The 15,310-nt window shown below is 43.2% G+C and overlaps 1 protein-coding gene across 5 annotated transcripts in view; it reads left to right on the plus strand.

The window, feature by feature from the left end:
- Positions 1-15,310, plus strand: part of LOC124544656 (inhibitor of nuclear factor kappa-B kinase subunit alpha) — a 177,210-nt gene that overhangs the window by 114,600 nt on the left and 47,300 nt on the right. For all 5 annotated transcript variants that reach the window (XM_047123274.1, XM_047123270.1, XM_047123273.1 and 2 more), the window contains one exon: positions 7,708-7,882. In XM_047123274.1, the coding sequence (XP_046979230.1) occupies positions 7,708-7,882 (175 nt within the window). The remainder of the gene's footprint in view (positions 1-7,707; positions 7,883-15,310) is intronic.

A 15,310-nucleotide genomic window follows, 5' to 3' on the forward strand; every position in this document is an offset into this window, starting at 1 on the left:
CACTCGCACGGGTACTGAATCGGTGGCAGCAAGTGAACCAGTGGCATAAACTGCCTCCCCAGTACCTTCAAGCCTTTCTCAGCCATGGACAATGAGTTTCCTTCTCAATGGCGGGAAAGCATTGTTATCCCCGTTTTGAAACCTGGCAAGAACCCTTTGGAGGTGGACAGCGACTGCCCCATTAGCCTCACCAACATTCTTTGCAAGTTGCTTGAACGGATGGTGAGCTGGCGGTTGAGTTGGGTACTGGAGTCTCGGGGCCTTCTGGCTCCATCTCAGGGTGGGTTCCGTAAAGGCTGCTCTGCCGCCGACAATCTGGTGATCCTGGAGTCAGCCATCCATACAGCCTTTGCCCGTCGTCAGCACCTCGTCACTGTCTTTTTCGACATGCGGAAGGCGTACGATACGACATGGTGCCATCACATCCTCTATACGCTTCATGGTTGGGGTCTTCGGGGTCCACTGCCGAATTTCACCCGAAATTTTCTGTTGCATCGAACCTTCCGCATGCAAATTGCAGCCTCTCATAGTTCCTCCCAAGTTCAGGAGAACGGGGTGCCTCAGGGATCTATTTTAAGTGTCTGCCTGTTTTTAATAGCAATTAACGGGCTCGCTCTGGCAGTGAGACGTTCCCACCGCATCCTTGTATGCTAATGACTTCTGCCTTTACTATAGCTCTATTGGTGGCATTGCAGCTGCTGAACGTCAGCTGCAGGACACTATCCGCAAGACGCAGTCTTGGGCTGTAGCGCATGGCTTCCAGTTTTCGGCAGCCAAGACCTGCGTTATGCATTTCTGCCAGCGACGCACTGTTCACCCGGAGCTGCGGCTTTATCTTGCCGGCGAACTTCTTGCTGTGGTGGAGACACATAGGTTTTTGGGAGTGGTTTTTGATGCCCGGTTGACTTGGCTGCCTCATATTCGGCAGCTTAAATAGATGTGTTAGCGGCATCTAAATGCTCTGCGACGCGTAAGCCACACCAGCTGGGGCACCGACCGATCTACCCTCTTATGGCTCTACCAGGTGTTGATCCAGTCCCGTCTGGATTATGGGAGCCTGGCTTATGGTTCATCATCCCCCTCTGCATTGCGGGTGCTGGACCCAATCCTTCACAGCGATATGCGCCTTGCCACTGGTGCTTTCCGGACCAGCCCTGTGAACAGCTTACTTGTGGAGGCAGGTGTCCCTCCACTGCAGTCACGGCGCCAACGTTTACTGGCCGCTTATGCTGCCCATGTTTTTAGCTTGCCCGGGTATCCAAATTATCGTCTTCTGTTCCCACGGTCGGTCGTCCATCTCCCAGAACGTCGGCCCCGGTCAGGTTGTACGATCGTGCTCCGAGTCAGAGAGCTTCTCTCGGGGGTTGAGGTTTTCCCTCTTCCACCTCCTTTCCTGGCCCCTCTGTATACACCCCCGTGGTGCGCGCCCCGCCCTTGCCTTCGGCTCAGATTGGCACAGGGCCCGAAGGACTTAGTCCCTCCGGAGGCCTTCCGCCGCTGCTTTCTATCCATCCTTGCCATGTATCAGGGCGCTGGCGTTGTTTATACTGACAGTTAGATGGTTGCTGGTCGTGTCGGTTATGCTCTGACTCTAGGGGACCACTACGAACAACATTCCTTGCTGGCTGGCTGCAGCGTTTTCACTGCTGAGCTGGTCGCCATCTTTTGTGCCCTAGAGTATATCCGCTCCTGCTCAGGTGAGTCCTTCGTTATCTGTAGCGACTCCCTGAGCAGTTTATGAGCTATTGACCAGTGTTTCCCTCGCTCTCATCTGGTGATGGCTGTCCAGGAGTACCTCCATGCTCTTGCCCATTGCGGCCGCTGTGTGGCCTTTGTGTGGACCCCAGGCCATGTTGGGATACCCGGCAATGAAAATGTTAACTGCCTGGCGAAAGAGGCCACCAGTAAACCATCTCTGGACATTGGCCTCCCGGAGACTGATTTGCGAGCTGTCTTACGCCCCAAAGTTTTCACGCTTTGGGACGCTGAATGGCGCGATCTGACCACACCCAATAAACTTCGTGCTATCAAGGAGACAACGACTGTGTGGCGCTCCTCCTTGCGAGTCTCTCGCAAAGGAGTCTGTCGTCCTCTGCCGACTGCGCATTGGGCACACACGGATGGCGCACGCCCACTTATTGCGCCGTGAGGACCCCCCTCTATGCCGCTGCGGGTCGGCATTAACAGTGGTCCACATTTTGTTGGCCTGTCCACTTTTAGCTGTGCTCTGGCAGACGTTTGCACTGCCTGATACGCTCCCTGCCCTTTTAACTGATAACAATGCTAAGGCAGGCTTAGTTTTGCGTTTTATTCGGGCAGGGGGCTCTTATCACGTAATCTAAGTGTTTGTCCTTTTGTATTGATTTTGGCCTTTGGCCATCGATTTTAGTCTGAGTTTTTAGTGTGTTTTTTCTTTCGGCGGTTGTCTTTTCCTTTTTTGTCTCAATGGTCGGCCAACCACTGTCACACTCTGTGTGATTTTAATTCGTTTTGTCTATTCTCTGCCCGCATCTCGTGGTCGTGCGGTAGCGTTCTCGCTACCCACGCCCGGGTTCCCGGGTTCGATTCCCGGAGGGGTCAGGGATTTTCTCTGCCTCATGATGGCTGGGTGTTGTGTGATGTCCTTAGGTCAGTTAGGTTTAAGTAGTTCTAAGTTCTAGGGGACTGATGACCATAGATGTTAAGTCCCATAGTGCTCAGAGCCATTTGAACCATTTTTTGTCTGTTCTCTGTCTGAGTCTGTCTTGTCCTGTGTCGTCTGTCAACTTTTCCTTCTTCGCTTTTATTCTGTGTGGGTGTTTTTAAGTTTTGGAAAAAGGGACCGATGACCATAGCAGTCTGGTCCCTTTAATCCCCCAAACCAACCAACCAACCAAAGTTGCTATCTGATGGAAAATCTCTGTCCGGCCGAGGCAGATTGACAGAAATGGAAATAGACCTTCTTCACAGTTATTATGGACTGGCCATTAGATGAACTGCACCTCTGAATGATGTTACAGCAATGATAAATGATGTATGGGTCACCTCCTTTCATAAGTTGTACACAGATGACCACCCTAATCACAGACTTTGCCCATAGGAGCAGATTCTTGGTGTGATTACCAAAAAGCAAAAGGAAGTGATCAAATATACCATCATAATCATTCTCTTCCTGAGCCTATTACGAACGAAATAAAGCCAATTTTTAGAGACCTGAGTGACCCTGCTTTGCTTAGTAAATGTCTTCATGGGGGCACTCAGAATACAAATGGAAGTTTCAACTATTGCATATGGGAAAGATTACCCAAGAATGTTTTTGTAGAACTAAATACATTAAAAGTTGGTGTACTAGATGCAGTGATATGTTTCAATGATGGAGTGATAGGAGGGTTGGAAGTCCTGAGAAATTTAGGCATAAAATGTGACTCTAATGCGGAAGATCAGTTGCTTGCGTGTGACAGACAATGGGTGCATGAAGCTGAAAGATTCACTCTTCAAGTTACCAAAGAAGAAGAAGTGCTAAAAGGAATACCAAGATGAAGCTTGAAGATGAAGAAACACTGCAGGATGAAGACTATGCTAGACATCTTGCAAAGATGACATGTTTTGTCATGGATAGTTGAGTCAGCATGAGAGTGTTATGGAGATGCTCAACAAACTGTAGTGGCAGACACTACAAGAGGGGCATAGTGTATCGTGGAGAGGTTTAGTATTAAACTTCCATAAGCGTACATTCTGGGAAGAGGCAGTATTATTATTACGACTTCCTGCGTATGTCTCATGGATTGATGATAACGAGAAAATCCAAGAAATTGGACCTGGTACGGAGATTTACCAACTATCATTCACCAATGGACCTTCCCATGAGTCACAGCATGCTCCAGCGAAGTCAAGGCTATGCTGATGCTAGCTAGCTGCTGGCAGGGTCACCCAAGCTGGACAGGCCTCAACGCTAGACGAATTTCTCACATAGAGCAGAGAGGGCTCTATAGGCAAAGGGAAGTCAACCTCCTCAGTGGAGTAAACCAAAGAGAAAATCCTGGATCTCCAGATTGGGGGTTGGGCATGGGGCTAACAAATGCACCTCATAGAGTGGAATTGTTGCAGATACCACACATTGGCCTCGGAAGGACATGGATTACACGATAGGGCAAAGAAAAATATTAACAAGATGGAAAACAGATATCATGATTACCACTTGGAAGTGAGAACACTTAAGAGACCTGACATACTGCAAGAAATTAGAGGAGAAATGGGTATGTATTGAGTGAAAATAGCTGCATTACAACAAATACGATGGAAAGGACAGGGAATGATTGCACTGGGGAAACACATACAGAGAAAATACAGGCCATCACAGTACTCTCTTTCTTATACATAGCTCAATGAAGGCAAAAATAATAAGTGTCAAAGATATTGCTAACATGTTGTGTTCTTTGAGACTGTAAGTTAATATAGGTAAAACAAAGTATATGATGAAGGGATATTCTTGTGTGGTAGAAGAAAGATTTCAATAAAGATAAACGGGAAAAGAGTACCAAAGAGAGGAAATGTTTAAATACCTTGATTCGATAATGACAGAAGATAGCAGAACAATAGCAGAAATTCAAGAAAGGGTAGCAAGTGCAAACCGATGTTAATCCTCGCAGAATGTATTCAAGTCCAGAAATGTTAGTAGGAATACAAAAATCCAAGTATATTTGACTATATTTAGACCTATAGCAATGTATGGATCGGAAGGCTCAGTTATGGCCACAAGAGAGGAAGGCTGGTTATTGAGATGGGAAAAGAAATTCTGAGAAAGGTATTTGGGCTAGTGAGAGAGCAAGGAAGCTGGAGAATAAGGACAAATGCAGAACTAAAGACGCTTTAAGGACAGATGAATATTGTAGTGAAAAGTGAGCAAGGAAGAATAAGGTGGGCTAGACATGTGCAGAGAATGCTAGAAACTGAAAGTGTTTAGAAAGTGTTTGTAGGAAACCTTAAAGGGAGAAGGAGAAGAGGAAGATCCAGAAAAAGTTGTCTTGAAGATATGGAGGAGGACCTCAAAGTAATGGGAATCAGGAACTGGAGAAGGAAAGCAGGGGGCAACGAAGAATGGAGGCAGGCTACAAAGGGGGTCAAGATTTTGCCATGACTGTAGTGTCCACCTGTAAGCAAGCAAGCAAGTATTCACACATGAAGCAGGGAAGGTGATCCTATAGTAGTACCAGAAGTACCCTCCACTACACATCATAAGATGGCTTGTTGAGTGTAAATATAGATATATATGTAGATATGATAGTTTGTAAAGGATGTTTTCTCTTAAAGGAACATTTTGCTGTTAGTACTAGTTGTGTAAACGGAAACTGTGAGAAGTGTGTATTTAGAGTCAAGTTCATATCAAGAGTCCAGTATTTGAAGTGGTAGACGGTAAAAAGCCCTGACTGTCAATTTTGCAACGATTAGGCTGAACATATTATCTTTTGTATTTTCAAATGCACCATGTGTTGTTAATAATTAGTTCCACCTAAAAAGTATTGCTTTTGCTTATTGCAGTTATATTCTTATCTTTGAATTTAACCAACATATAATGTGGAATAACCGAAAATAATGTCCTAGAAGGTTGCACACAGGTATTTCATTTGCATCACAGTGAGTGCCCATACTGTACCTGCCTGCTACTACTTGTGGTACTTAGTCTGATCATTACTTTTGTAATTTTTCCTCTGTCAGTTGGTCCCAAAATGATGAGACGAGTGTAAGTCATTAACAGTCCCTTCAGATCTATTCAGAGGCTTTTGTTGCATAATAGCATGGTATTCCCAAAGCAGACACCTAGCTATTGAATTAATGTTGTGATAAGACACTCACGCCCCATCGTCACAGCTTTACTTCTGACAGTACCTCATCTCCTACCTCCCAAACTTTACAGAAGCTCTCCTGCGAATCTTGCAGAACTAGCACTCCTGAAAGAAAGGATATTGCGGAGACATGGCGTAGCCACACAATCTTGGGGATGTTTCCAGAATGAGATTTTCACTCTGCAGCGGAATGTGCTCTGATATGAAACTTCCTGGCAGATTAAAACTGTGTGCCGGACCATGACTTGAACTTGGGACCTACCTTGGTAGAGCACTTGCCCGCGAAAGGCAAAGGTCCCGAGTTCGAGTCTCGGTCCGGCACACAGTTTTAATCTGCCAGGAAGTTCCATATCAGCTCACACTCCGCTGCTGAGTGAAAATCTCATTCTGGAAAGTTTCCAGATATTTCCTGTGATGTTGGGAAGTGCAACTACACTAACAGCATGAAGACTGCATTTCCGTAGCTGAGCTCTTGCTTGAGTGAGATGGATAGTTCACATTACTGAAGACTCAAATGCTACGAACTCTTGAGCAGAGATGGCAACCAACCAAGATCTGTGGCACAAAATTTTTGTAGCCAAACTGCTATAACTATAGTGTCAGATAATTGTATAAATTGAGATTCAGACAGACTACAATATTAAAAAAAATTACTTTCGCACTAAATCAGTAGTACAATGTTCACGTATTAGATACACTTTACAAACTGCCACATCATGTTGCCAGCTTGTGCAAACTGGCACTTCAAACTATGACAGCTATCACATGTCCTTAACCCCCGCCCCCCAACACCTTTTTCTAAGAAGTCCAAAACTGAATTATTGCAAAATTCTGACAGTGCAATCCAGTAGTTAACCCAAAGGCCTTTGAAACTGTGATAGGTATGTGGAGGAAGTGTTGAAAATTCACACTAATTTGCTATACTGTTTGATAACTGACGTTTTTCCTACATTATTGCTGAAATTGTTCTGAAGTAATAGTAATAAATAAAAATTAGTGAAGCGACCAACATTTTCTCTGTGTTTGATGAAGACACCATTCATATAATGAAAGGAGGAGATTGTAGTCATTAATTATAGAAATGTATGTGTTTTCCATACTACTCCTAAACCACTGGGCCGATTTCAACCAAATTCGGTACGCATATACCTTACTGTCAGGTGAAAATTGCTGGTGGCGGGTCGAAGAACCACCTATATATCAAAGGGGTGGGGATGAAATGAAAGCATAGACTGCAATGCGTGAACGCCCAGACTTCATTCATCTAATATTTGAGAATGAGGGTAGTTAGTGACAATTAATTTCAAATTTTTACGAAATTTTTTCTCGCTGGCAATCCCAACAAAATGAAGAAAGGAAAATTTTTATCGCTTACTACTTTTTAACTGCTCATGCAGTAAAAGTACTGCATAAGGCATGATTTTATAATTTATTACTTCTAACTGTATTCATGACACTTTTGCAGGCAGTATGCACACACACCACTTAATTTAAGTGAAATTATATCATTATACAACACACAGTTCAGGGTATATGCTGTCATAAACAATGAGATGCGTGAAAAACTGCCACTTTGTGCATGATGTTTAAATTTATTCCTTAATTGGTATTAATTCCATTTGCAACACATTGTGCAGACTGTATTCACATATGCCACTGAAAGTACCTACAAAATTATATCAATGTACGACATACAGTTCAGGAGATATGATATCATGAGCATTAAGCAGAAGGCCAGACATTGCATGGTACAGGAGTGGATGCACAGCTATAAGTAAATACCTGGGCAACACCAGGCTTCTGTTCTAGTATTTAATGAGACAAAATGATAAATTGATAACTAGCTAAATATTTTTTTTTTTTTTTTTTTTTTTGCTTAATTTAGTTATTGGCTCAGTAATGCATCGTTGGTCCAGGGGTTTTGAGCAAATAAAATCGCGAGTGGAAACACTACACGATGTATTGCTGCAGGATTTGAAGACCAGGAGTGAAAGAACTTCATCAAAGCTTCTGAAGTTACAAGAAGAACCAACACCACCTTGGCAGGATATGGAAATGCTGTGAGTAATGACATTGTTTTTCTTTCTCTCTCTAACATTTCTTTCTCTCTTTCTCCTTTTTATTGCATGTGGCATTTAAGGCACCTTCTTCTACTGTTTTCATGTATGAATGCTGTGATGTAGCTAACTGATAGTAACAGGTAGAATATTTAAAATGGGATATAGTGAACACACAAACTCAAGTGAAAATAACCTTTCAGCTTTCAGCACATATCTCAGAGAGAACAAAACACTCCACTGAAAGTACTGACAGAAGTCTTGCTATTTTGCATAATGTCTCCAAAGGCTAATTTTAGAAGAAATACAGATCTTCATTCATATTACTAAGCACCCAGAACACATACTAAATGAATAAACAGAATTGTGCAGCAAACAGTTCATGGAAAATTTTGAAAGCACATGAATTGGTATGTGAAAGGCACTCCATTCTGCATTAATCACTAAATACACAACCAAAAATGATTCACAGAAACCTTCAACAGCACCATAATCAGCATATGAATTGCCCTCCATCCTACCTTAATCACTCACAAAATATGAGACTGCAAACTATACACTGGAAACAATATTATCGTCTATGGATTCCATTGAAAAATGATTGAAACAGTATGCTTTCTCTTAAATAGTGTTGGAAAGGAAATGAAAATTTATTATGTAACCATGATGTGATGAAACACTGTCACGCACTGAAAATAGTGATACTAATACAATCACTGAGTACTGAATATATCAGAGATTATATGAGACCTTATAACAAAATTCTTTGTATCTACATCAGTCAGAATTACAACACCTAGAATAAATAATCCAGTGAGACATAAAGTGTAATCCAACAAGAAAAAATTCACCATTGTATATACAATACTGTTGTCATGTGGATCTCATAATGCTTAATAATAAATGTGCCACAATTATGAAAAAAATTTATGTATTATGCACAGCATTAACATAAAACTGTAAGGTATAAGCATAACTGTGACATCTTCTAACATAGGTATGAGATACATTTATGTGTGATATATTGTGCACATCAACTATATATTAAACACAAATATGTAAGTAGTTAACATATGAATCATTTCATCACTGAGATCTTTATGATTCACATTCTATGCATCTAATTATAACAAATGCTTTTGTCTGTAATAGATGGCTTGTGATAATGGGCAAAGCACAAAACTAGTCAGCCACTAAATATAGGGCAGTTTCGGTGTTCTGTGCATTCCCAATGTGCCACAGTCAGAGCAGACTGTCCTGTACAAATAAGAAAATATGCTGAGAGTCCCTCCTGTAAATTATGTAATGTCATGGTATTGTTTTGTATGTTTGTCTAGGATGTGTATAAGACAGGACAATTTACAGTGTGTTAACTGTAAGACGGCAAAGTTGTGAGGGGAGTGCGGGGAGAGGAGGAAGCAAGCATTGGCTGGCGACGGGAAAGGAGCCGTTGAGGGGGGGGGGGGGGGGGGGGGACAAGGCACGCCTACCAGTTGCAGTGCTGGCACTACAAATTGCGCGTCATGCATACACGAAAGCAGATGAAAGGCTTGGAAGTAAAACTCACTTTAAATGTTGTTCGTAAACGAAACTGAAATCGTCATGTACATTAAAATATATGTCTGCTTGTGTCTGTGTATGTGCGGATGGATATGTGTGTGTGTGAGAGTGTATACCTGTCCTTTTTCCCCCTAAGGTAAGTCTTTCCGCTCCCGGGATTGGAATGACTCCTTACCCTCTCCCTTAAAACCCACATCCCTTCATCTTTCCCTCTCCTTCCCTCTTTCCTGACGAAGCAACCATTGTTTGCGAAAGCTTGAATTTTGTGTGTATGTATGTGTATCTATCGACCTGCCAGTGCTTTCGTATGGTAAGTCGCATCATCTTTGTTTTTAGATATATTTTTCCCGCGTGGAATGTTTATATATATATATATATATCTCTCTCTCTCTCTCTCTCTCTCTCTCTCTCTCTCTCTCTCTATATATATATATATATATATATATATATATATATATATATATATAAAAAAACAAAGATGAGGTGACTTACCGAACGAAAGCGCTGGCAGGTCGATAGACACACAAACAAACACAAACATACACACAAAATTCAAGCTTTCGCAACAAACTGTTGCCTCATCAGGAAAGAGGGAAGGAGGGGGGAAGACGAAAGGAAGTGGGTTTTAAGGGAGAGGGTAAGGAGTCATTCCAATCCCGGGAGCGGAAAGACTTACCTTAGGGGGGAAAAAGGACAGGTATACACTCGCGCACACACACACATATCCATCCATATATATATATATATATATATATATATATATATATAATAGAGGGAAACATTCCACGTGGGAAAAATTGGTTGCGAAAGCTAGAATTTTGTGTGTTTGTTTGTGTGTCTATCGACCTGCCAGCGCTTTTGTTTGGTAAGTTTCATCATATATATATATATATATATATATATATATATATATATATATATATATAAAAAAAAAACAAAGATGATGTGACTTACCAAATGAAAGTGCTGGCAGGTCGACAGACACACAAACAAACACAAACATACACACAAAATTCAAGCTTTCGCAATAAACTGTTGCCTCATCAGGAAAGAGGGAAGGAGAGGGAAAGACGAAAGGATGTGGGTTTTAAGGGAGAGGGTAAGGAGTCATTCCAATCCTGGGAGCGGAAAGACTTACCTTAGGGGGGAAAAAAGGACGGGTATACACTCGCACACACACACATATCCATCCACACATATACAGCACAAGCAGACATATTTAAAGACAAAGAGTTTGGGCAGAGATGTCAGTCGAGGCAGAAGTGCAGAGGCAAAGATGTTGTTGAATGACAGGTGAGGTATGAGTGGCGGCAACTTGAAATTAGCGGAGATTGAGGCCTGGCGGATAACGGGAAGAGAGGATATATTGAAGAGCAAGTTCCCATCTCCGGAGTTCGGATAGGTTGGTGTTAGTGGGAAGTATCCAGATAACCCGGACAGTGTAACGCTGTGCCAAGATGTGCTGGCCATGCACCAAGGCATGTTTAGCCACAGGGTGATACTCATTACCAACAAACACTGTCTGCCTGTGTCCATTCATGCGAATGGACAGTTTGTTGCTGGTCATTCCCACATAGAATGCGTCACAGTGTAGGCAGGTCAGTTGGTAGATCACGTGGGTGCTTTCACACGTGGCTCTGCCTTTGATTGTGTACACCTTCCGGGTTACAGGACTGGAGTAGGTGGTGGTGGGAGGGTGCATGGGACAGGTTTTACACCGGGGGCGGTTACAAGGGTAGGAGCCAGAGGGTAGGAAAGGTGGTTTGGGGATTTTATAGGGATGAACTAAGAGGTTACGAAGGTTAGGTGGACGGCGGAGAGACACTCTTGGTGGAGTGGGGAGGATTTCATGAAGTATGGATCTCATTTCAGGGCAGGATTTGAGGAAGTCGTATCCCTGCTGGAGAGCCACATTCAGAATCTGATCCAGTCCCGGAAAGTATCCTGTCACAAGTGGGGCACTTTTGTGGTTCTTCTGTGGGAGGTTCTGGGTTTTAGAGGATGAGGAAGTGGCTCTGGTTATTTGCTTCTGTACCAGGTCGGGAGGGTAGTTGCGGGATGCGAAAGCTGTTGTCAGGTTGTTGGTGTAATGCTTCAGGGATTCCGGACTGGAGCAGATTCGTTTGCCACGAAGACCTAGGCTGTAGGGAAGGGACCGTTTGATGTGGAATGGGTGGCAGCTATCGTAATGGAGGTACAGTTGCTTGTTGGTGGGTTTGATGTGGACGGACGTATGAAGCTGGCCATTGGACAGGTGGAGGTCAACATCAAGGAAAGTGGCATGGGATTTGGAGTAGGACCAGGTGAATCTGATGGAACCAAAGGAGTTGAGGTTGGAGAGGAAATTCTGGAGTTCTTCTTCACTGTGAGTCCAGATAATGATGATGTCATCAATAAATCTGTATTAAAGTTTGGGTTGGCAGGCCTGGGTAACCAAGAAGGCTTCCTCTAAGCGACCCATGAATTGGTTGGCGTACGAAGGGGTCATCCTGGTACTCATGGCTGTTCCCTTTAATTGTTGGTATGTCTGGCCTTCAAAAGTGAAGAAGTTGTGGGTCAGGATGAAGCTGGCTAAGGTAATGAGGAAAGAGGTTTTAGGTAGGGTGGCAGGTGATCGGCGTGAAAGGAAGTGCTCCATCGCAGCGAGGCCCTGGACGTGCGGGATATTTGTGTATAAGGAAGTGGCATCAATGGTTACAAGGATGGTTTCTGGGGGTAACGGATTGGGTAAGGATTCCAGGCGTTCGAGAAAGTGGTTGGTGTCTTTGATGAAGGATGGGAGACTGCACGTAATGGGTTGAAGGTGTTGATCTACGTAGGCATAGATACGTTCTGTGGGGGCTTGGTAACCAGCTACAATGGGGCGGCCGGTATGATTGGGTTTGTGAATTTTAGGAAGAAGGTAGAAGGTAGGGGTGCGGGGTGTCGGTGGGGTCAGGAGGTTGATGGAATCAGGTGAAAGGTTTTGTAGGGGGCCTAAGGTTCTGAGGATTCCTTGAAGCTCCGCCTGGACATCAGGAATGGGATTACCTTGGCAAACTTTGTATGTGGTGTTGTCTGAAAGCTGACACAGTCCCTCAGCCACATACTCCCGACGATCAAGTACCATGGTCGTGGAACCCTTGTCCGCCGGAAGAATGACGATGGACCGCTCAGCCTTCAGATCACGGATAGCCTGGGCTTCAGCAGTGGTGATGTTGGGAGTAGGATTAAGGTTTTATAAGAAGGATTGAGAGGCAAGGCTGGAAGTCAGAAATTCCGGGAAGGTTTGGAGAGGGTGATTTTGAGGAAGAGGAAGTGGGTCCCGCTTTGACAGAGGATGGAACTGTTCCAGGCAGGGTTCAATTTGGATAGTGTCTTGGGGAGTTGGATCATTAGGGGTTGGATTAGGATCATTTTTCTTCCTGGCAAAGTGATACTTCCAGCAGAGAGTACGAGTGTAGGACAGTAAATCTTTGACGAGGGCTGTTTGGTTGAATCTGGGAGTGGGGCCGAAGGTGAGGCCTTTGGATAGGACAGAGGTTTCGGCTGCCTCGACTGACATCTCTGCCCAAACTCTTTGTCTTTAAATATGTCTGCTTGTGTCTGTATATGTGTGGATGGATATGTGTGTGTGTGCGCGAGTGTATACCCATCCTTTTTTCCCCCTAAGGTAAGTCTTTCCGCTCCCGGAATTGGAATGACTCCTTACCCTCTCCCTTAAAACCCACATCCTTTCGTCTTTCCCTCTCCTTCCCTCTTTCCTGATGAGGCAACAGTTTGTTGCGAAAGCTTGAATTTTGTGTGTATGTTTGTGTTTGTTTGTTTGTGTTTGTTTGTTTGTGTGTCTGTCGACCTGCCAGCACTTTTATTTGGTAAGTCACATCATCTTTGTTTTTAGATATATTTTTCCTATGTGGAATGTTTCCCTCTATTATAACCATATCATTAATTTGAACCCAACAATTACGTTTGTTATTGTCGCTGTTGCATTCCGAAATCTTTCCTGTCATCTTATTTTCTCTTTATTTTCTCTTTCTGATTTTACCAGTAGTCTCACTTTGTATTCACCTTCCTCTTTTTACCGTAATACAATTTTATCCTGCCTATATATACTCAATAATACATAACCCACTTCCAAACCATAACCAAAAAAATTTTTATTTTCCGCTTTCAACACTACTGCTCCTATAAAATCCACCATTTCTAGTTCAATAACAGCTGCTTTCACGTATTAAACAACCATTTCGGCTAGTTCTAATAACTTTCACTTTACTTCCACGTCCGTTTTTCGTGCATCACTGATCATTTTTAGCCGCTCCCCACAGGTTTTAACGTCATTATTACAATTGTTAGCCCCATTTTCGTAATCATTCACCACACCACCACTCCTTTTAATACATTTACACGTTTTTTCGAAATTTTCCCGAATTTCTCTGTCCTTTAACGTGTTTTAGCGGCAACACAACCACCTAACCTTCATGCACATCGCTGTCTACCAACCCAAGTTCACCACAGGATCAACTTAACTAACACTTTTTCGCCTTTTTTCATACCAGATCTCCAGTTACTTTCTAGTTCACCCTTCACTAGAACAGGGTAAAGGAATACAGTAGAGACGAACGGGTAGTTGGGAGAGATGAAATAGTGAAGGCAGTGGAGGAGACATAGTTAAAAAGACAAAAAATCTAAAGATCAAAGTCTAAAAAGTGAGAGTGACAGGAAGTTCAAAACGGCTAAACAGGAATGGCTAGAGAACAAATGTAAGGATTTAGAAGCATGTATCTCTAGGGTAAAGACACATTCATTCTCCAGGAAAATTAAAAGTGGCCTTTGGAAAAAGGAGAACCACCTGGATGAATATCAGGAACTCAGATGGAAAAGCAGTCCGAAGCAAAGAAAGAAATGTGGAAGGTGGAAGGAGTACAAAGAGAGCCTGTGCAAGGGAGATGTACATGAGGGCAGTATTACAGAAATGGAAAAGGATGTAGATGATAAGATAGGAGACATGATACTGCGAGAAAACTTTGACACCTCACTGAAAGACCTAAGTTAAAACAAGGACACGGGCATAGAGAACATTTCGTTAGAACTACTGACAGCCTTGGGAGAACCAGCCAGGACAAAACTCTTCCATCTCGTGAGCGAGATGTATGAAATACGCAAAATACTCTCAGATTTTAAAAAAGATATAATAATTCTAATTCCAAAGAAAGCAGGTACTGAGAGGTATGAATGTTGTCGAACCATTAGTTACTTACTTTCATGTTCCATGGTTCATTTTTCACCATTGTTGGACTGCCATCTCAATGTGCTTATTGTATCTGTGAGACACTCTCCCGCTATTTTGAAATTACAGAAAACAAGCTGCCCTTCTTTAAACCTTTTTGATGTCCGTTGTCAGTCCTTTTGGTCTCATCTCAGCATTTCTTCATAGTAACTATACCTTTTCTTCACTCTCTTTTAGTTTTCTATATTTCGTTTTCTGACTTATCTCCCCCCCCCCCCCCTCCCCACCATCTACCACATATGATGCACTTAGTTTTCCATTTTTATTAACTCATGTACAATGGTTTGCAGCAATCTCTGTCTTGCGCATTACCCTCTCTTCCACCTGCAAACTCTCAGGTTCTCAAATCTTGTCTGGTGCAGTACCCAGCAGTCAGTCTTTCCTTCTCAGCCTGTCCTGTATGTAGTCTCCAATGACCTGGGGATCTGGGCGATCTTTCCAAACTGTCCCCATTTCCTAAATCTCACCAGTCCTTTTCCTTCACCCCTCTTCCTTCTCCTTCAACTCTCCTTCCAAAAGGAGCCTCTGGCTCTGAAAGTCTGCAAATTTAAATACTTTAATATGCATGCTCTCCTGCTGCCGCTTGTTGGGTAGTATCCAGC

The sequence above is a fragment of the Schistocerca americana genome, chromosome 8 (assembly GCF_021461395.2).
Source record: "Schistocerca americana isolate TAMUIC-IGC-003095 chromosome 8, iqSchAmer2.1, whole genome shotgun sequence".
NCBI classification, from domain to species: Eukaryota; Metazoa; Arthropoda; class Insecta; order Orthoptera; family Acrididae; genus Schistocerca; species Schistocerca americana.